General features: G+C 31.0%; 1 protein-coding gene across 3 annotated transcripts; it reads left to right on the top strand.

The window, feature by feature from the left end:
- LOC109361523 (two-component response regulator ARR5-like) lies at positions 2,830-5,443 on the top strand. 3 transcript variants are annotated; one of them, XM_019606998.1, is made up of 6 exons: positions 2,830-3,173; positions 3,286-3,362; positions 3,455-3,532; positions 3,728-3,801; positions 4,925-5,097; positions 5,128-5,443. In XM_019606998.1, exons 1-6 carry the CDS (start codon positions 3,020-3,022, stop codon positions 5,178-5,180), a joined length of 609 nt encoding a protein of 202 aa, XP_019462543.1. In that variant the 5' UTR covers positions 2,830-3,019; the 3' UTR covers positions 5,181-5,443. The 3 variants fall into 3 exon arrangements, with proteins under 3 accessions (XP_019462543.1, XP_019462541.1, XP_019462542.1); XM_019606996.1 differs by having other exon boundaries at positions 2,835-3,173; positions 4,925-5,443; XM_019606997.1 differs by having other exon boundaries at positions 2,836-3,173; positions 3,731-3,801; positions 4,925-5,443.

Below are 6,134 nucleotides of genomic sequence, written 5' to 3' on the forward strand. Positions count from 1 at the left end.
TAAATGCAATTAAGTTAAACAAAACATGATATATTGTGTAGACAAGTCTAAATAATATACAAATTAATGTATCTTTATTATTTGTATCAACAATTATAAAGAAATATTGTTTAAATCACTCTTATAATGTAGTTAACGAACCAAAAATAATAAAGATATATTGATTTGTATATTATTTAGACTTGTCTACACAATATATCATGTTTTGTTTAACTTAATTGCATTTACCATATTTTTTGTTTAAAAAATTACACTTATTTATTATACAGGGGTGATCAGTGTAATGAAAGTATAAAACTAAGAGGTTTATGTAAATTTAGAAAAGTGATGGGTGGTTTGTATAATTTCACTAAAACTCTAATTTACTCTTTTTTTAATAAAATTATTTATTTTTCAAGCTGTAAATATTTGGAGATATTTGTTTTTTATGTTTTGAGTTGTGTGTTCATTTTTAGTGGTTGTTGACAACGATCCATTTAATTTTCAAGATTGCGAATACATCAAATAACAATCTTTGATTAAGATCACCTTTTCCAAAATTATTTTTTGCTGAGATTGATCATGTTTTTAAAAAAGATTTAACCCAAGTTAATGTTCATCTTTCAAAATGAAAACAGTAAGTTATTATCATTCTAAAATATCATTTTGTCCCTAGAACAACATAAAAAAATCAATTATTTGTAAAACATCATAGTCCTATTTCAATTGATTCTATGAGTTGGTTTGGTTTCTACGAAGCCAATTATGACTGGTTCCCCAAAATAATACCCAACCCAATAAATTAAATCAATTAAAAATTATAATTTAAGTTGGATGTATTTGCTTGGTTCTAACACAATTTGTAGCCTAACTATGAGTTGGATGTTAGTGCATCTATATTGCTGAATCATATAAAAATAGTTTATGCTATGGTCCATAAATCTTACCTGTGGGATTTGTTGTATATAAAATCTCAGATGGGAATATGTTGGACCTTTCGCTTTCATGATCCATGGTCATCAATTTTGTCGATCCTTTGCAGATTTGAACATCTTTTTTATCCATTTATTTGTCCTTGCAGATTTGAACATCTTTTTTATTATTATTTTGCTACATCCATAAAGTCATTTTATTATACCAATGTTGCAAAGCTACTAAAGTACGATGAAGATGTAGATTTAGTAGTAGGCATATTTAATCTATTCTAAAGGCAAAATTGGGTGGTCTGGACCTATAATCATGATTGCATCACCACGAATAACTCAATTTTGAGTTAAAAGATAATAAAAATAGATAATGGATAGTGGCTATACATTTCTAATTTATATTAATCCTTGACTACCAAATATCATGCTACATCATAAAATCAACTGATTTCAGCCTCTCTTTTTTGCATTTGCATCCTACAAAACGATGGGTGTAAGGCACATTTGAACAAAATGGAATGATATTTCCAATGACATTTGCAATAGAAATACGTCATCTCTCCCAAAAACATTATCAATTTAAATTATTTAGGAACTTAATATTATCTAACTTGATTAATTATTTAATGTTAAAAAAAGTTTATGACATTTTTGATTGGGTGACACCTTTTTTAGACAAGTAAGTAGGTGCCACTTATATTTTTTAAATAAAAAATTGATGTCATACACAAGTAATAAACATTGAATGTCGTTAGAAATAGGTATAATAAATGAGAATATTAGGTGTGGTTTAAGGATTTTGTAATAATAACTAATAATTTGCATTGAGATTGGAGCATGAAAAGGCAGATGAGGTGGAACATAAACAAAGAAAACAAATGGCAGAAAGTGGAAAGTCGTATCCAGCAAATCCTATGAACATGACAGAAAGATGAAAGATGGATAAATCATGTTATATCATTAGTTCATGGTATCTTAGTTGACAATTTGAGATCACACCATTCACGCAAAAAGAGAGATTTTGTGAACAGGGTGCGGATATGATCCTCTAACTCCATTTTAATATGCGATACCATCAACACATACAAATCTAACTAATTTTAGACATTTTATTGTAGCTAATAACAATAATATTTATAATTTAGAATAATTATCAGGATTGTATTAAGGAGAGAATTATAAATATTATTTAAGGCATATAAAAATGAACTAATATCAAAGCAGTAGTATTGAATTCCTTTGACTTAATATCTTTTTTGTTGAACTTAAAATTGAAAACAGATGCCATTATGGTCTGCCGAAAAAAGTGATGGGATTTCCATCATGGGAAGTCAAAACCGGAGATCCAATGGAAACTGGCCCCAATCAAGATACGTTAGGCCATCCTTATATGACCCGATCTCACCAACCTTACTAATTATTATGTTTTTTTTAATAAGAAAATGATATATTCTTTTAATAATATACCAACTTTATATGTTAAATATATATCAATTTCCTGTGTGTATAATGATGTAGTATGAGAATATATCATGACTCTTTTTAATATATAAACAGAATACATAAATAAATATATGCACTGATAGTATATGAATTTCATATATTTTTATTTTATCATACATCATTCATATTTTATCATAATTGATTCTTCAATCAAATAATACAATTGAGTAATAAAAAATGTATTAATTATATATAAATTTGTACATTAGTAATGCATAGATATTAAATCATTAGAATATTTCATGAATAATAAATTAATCAGTTTTGAATTGCATTAGTGTTTCTTACTAAGACTAGTGCACTATTAAATCAATGCCTCTTAGTATTGGTACAATAATAACTATGATAATAAAATCCTCGTAGATGAAAAATAAATGCATAAAATAAAGATATGAAATTGATATAAGAAGCGACAAATGTAGGTGGGATACGCTAATCTTCCTCTGGATTTGGATCTTCCTTCGAATCTTTTTACCTTTATTATTCATTTCTTACAATAAAACCTTCATCTTTTCATTTCTTCATTCTCTATTCTACCCATTCACATTTTCTCTCTCTCTCTCTCAGACACTCGCCTATCGTAAATTCAATTCAATACACTTTCATTGGTGATGACTACCGCCGGCGATGTTTTCAGGCATACTCTCCCGGAATTGCTAGAGGAATCACCTTCCGGTGCAGCAGAGCTCCACGTTCTTGCTGTCGATGATAGCTTCGTCGATCGCAAGGTCATTGAACGCTTGCTCAAGGTTTCATCTTGCAAAGGTAACGACTAATAAACCTGGATTGTTATGGCTATTCATTTGGATTGGATTATGGATTATGAATTATCAATTATCAATTATGATTTCTTAATCTGGATTATTCTGTTTTGCAGTAACTGTTGTAGAAAGTGGAACTAGAGCTCTTCAATACTTGGGGTTGGATGGAGACAAAAGCTCATTTGGCTTTGATGTAAGCAAATATTTATTTATTTTTTCGTTTTATTTTCATGTGTTACATTTTGTGGAGTTCGTACTTATGTTGTTATTTGATTGAATTGACAGAGTGTGAAGGTTAATATGATAATCACCGATTATTCCATGCCTGGGATGACAGGATATGAACTACTCAAAAAGATCAAGGTGGGTATTTTATTATTCCTTATTTTGATGATTTTTTATTAGGAGACAGAGATGCTTGTATCAACATAGATAGCTGTATGTGTTGTTGTGCCTCCTTAATTGACTAGTTGAGAACAGTAGTTTTCTGTTTTGTCTGTGATTTTGTTGTTGTTGAGGAAATAGGTTCTTATCCTTCACCCCTTGTGTCAATTTCAGCAGGAGTCGTCTGTTTTTAGAGAGATTCCGGTGGTGATCATGTCTTCAGAGAATATCTTGACTCGAATTGATAGGTAAGCTAGTGTTAAGAAGAATAATGTTTTTGCTCAAGGACATGATTAATTTTCTAGTTAAATATTTACATCTTTAAAGAATTGTTGGTTATGCCTTTGCTTTGATATGATAGTATTAATACACCTGAAAACATGGGTATTCTGACATAATGATGATCCCATATTCCCATATAAGCTTAATTTCAATCATTCTTTTTACCTAAAGGACAAAACTTACATGTTTTTCTTTACATGCTTGTGGTGTTGCTCTCCAATGAAAACAAAATATGTGTTATAACTTATCAATGGAAATTTAACTTAGTAGTATTTAACAGCACGTCTGTAATAGTGTAATGCAACACTTCAGTTTTGTTTTGATCTAAAAATAACCACTTGTATAGATCCCAAAGATTGAATTAATGATATGGAGGAAGTAAGAGCGCTGAACTTTCCAATTGCAAGATATTTAAATAGACATTCAGGTTGTCATGGGCCATGATTAACACTAATGCATGAAGCTACCCTAATGAATGATAATCAAGATTAGGAAGACAAGATCGTGAAGGATCTTCAGTGATTGTAGATAGCCACTTAGGCGTAGGCTGGCAACACCTCTTGAGTGTTGAGCAAACAATATAATAGCATTAAACTTTGAAGCAAAATTTCCAAAATAACTATTCCTTTTCCGTCCCTCAACAAAACATGGCCAAAATCCTTTACCTAAAGTAAGAGGTTATGACATCTGGTGTTACTTTTTTATGATAGTAATTATATGAAATCATTTAAATAATATACATAATTGATACATATTCCCATAATTTTAGAGGCGTGGACTTCAAGCATAGGGGAGCATGTTACTTCTGGCTTGCAATTAAGACCATATCATTGAAGCTTGATTAAATCCAGATTCTCATTTGTCACATGGTTTTTATATTTTATTAGCAACTACAAAGCATGCATTTGTGTTATGTTGGGAGTGCCATCAATACAAACCCATTGAGAATCACCTAAATCATAAAGAAACATTGCGTTGTGTTCTATTCTATACCTAACTATGGTGAATATACTGTATGTGATTTCTGTCCTATTTCATGGCCAGTATTCGTAGACACATTTCGTAATATTTTATCCGACTAATTATCAGGTGCTTGGAGGAAGGAGCAGAGGAGTTTCTGTTGAAGCCTGTCAAGTTGGCAGATGTAAGACGCTTAACAGATTTCATTATGAGAGGTGAAGTGAAGGAAGATGAGAAAACATCACAGAAAAGAAAGCTGTCTGATAATTGCGGTCCACCTCTATCAACTACACTCCCATCAGTTTCTCAACCAAGAGATTCATCATCATCAGGACTTTCACCACTATCACCTTCCTCATTGTCCTCCAAAAAATCTAGATTGTGATCAGAGATTGTGTACTTCATGCCCCATTTTTGCTACACCAAATCCGCTAGTGTGTTTTGCACTTGTTCAATACTCTATAGTCTATACAACATATTGTTGACAATTAGCAAGAGACAATGTCAGACTTGCTGTTTTTTGGCCCCTTGTTTTCTGATTTTGCATAGGTACAGAAGAAATTTATTAAAAATGAAAAAGGGCAATGTTTTGACCAACATTTTTTTTTATTGCAACTAAGTAAATCTCTCGTGCTACGTTTCTTCACAGATTTTGCTTTAATTGTAAATTTCCCAAGTCCGATCTCAATGTTAAACAAAAATGCCTGCAAATTAAGACATGAGTTAAACAAGGCAAATAATATCTAACATCTCTACCCAAAAAAATATAAGAGACTCTATCAAACAAAGACCAAGTTTACTACTCCGATGCAAATTAATCATGCCACTAGGAAGTTTTAAGTGAGTCGAAATTGGACATCTTTTTTTGAAGTACATAATCTTCTTGCCATTACTAGTTTGCCACCATCAAAAGAAAATAGGACAATACCCTCGAAGCCAGCTGTGTTTTCAAACCATTTTCAGTCAGCACAATCAACCATTAGTACAATAAATAAGTAGAACTCATGCCCTTCAAGCTTTAAATTCCCACCAATTTTATCCAATGCAACAGCTAGAGTAAGATTTAATAGCAATAGAATTCGTGGTTGGACACCTCAACCATTACACCCACCATAAACCAAGGGAACAATTATGATTCACAATCCAAATATTTTCTGCTCCACCAAATATTCTCTTAATCTGAGAGCCACTTCCAAACACTGCCTTGAACCAAGTTATGCAGGTTATCAGATATTTAAGTTTATGAATTCTGAGCATGTCTTTAAAAATAAATAAAAACATATTGTAACTTCAAGCAAATTTTAGAGTAACAAAATAAACAAATAGTGGAATTGAAATG

This window comes from Lupinus angustifolius, chromosome LG12 (assembly GCF_001865875.1).
Source record: "Lupinus angustifolius cultivar Tanjil chromosome LG12, LupAngTanjil_v1.0, whole genome shotgun sequence".
NCBI lineage: Eukaryota > Viridiplantae > Streptophyta > Magnoliopsida > Fabales > Fabaceae > Lupinus > Lupinus angustifolius.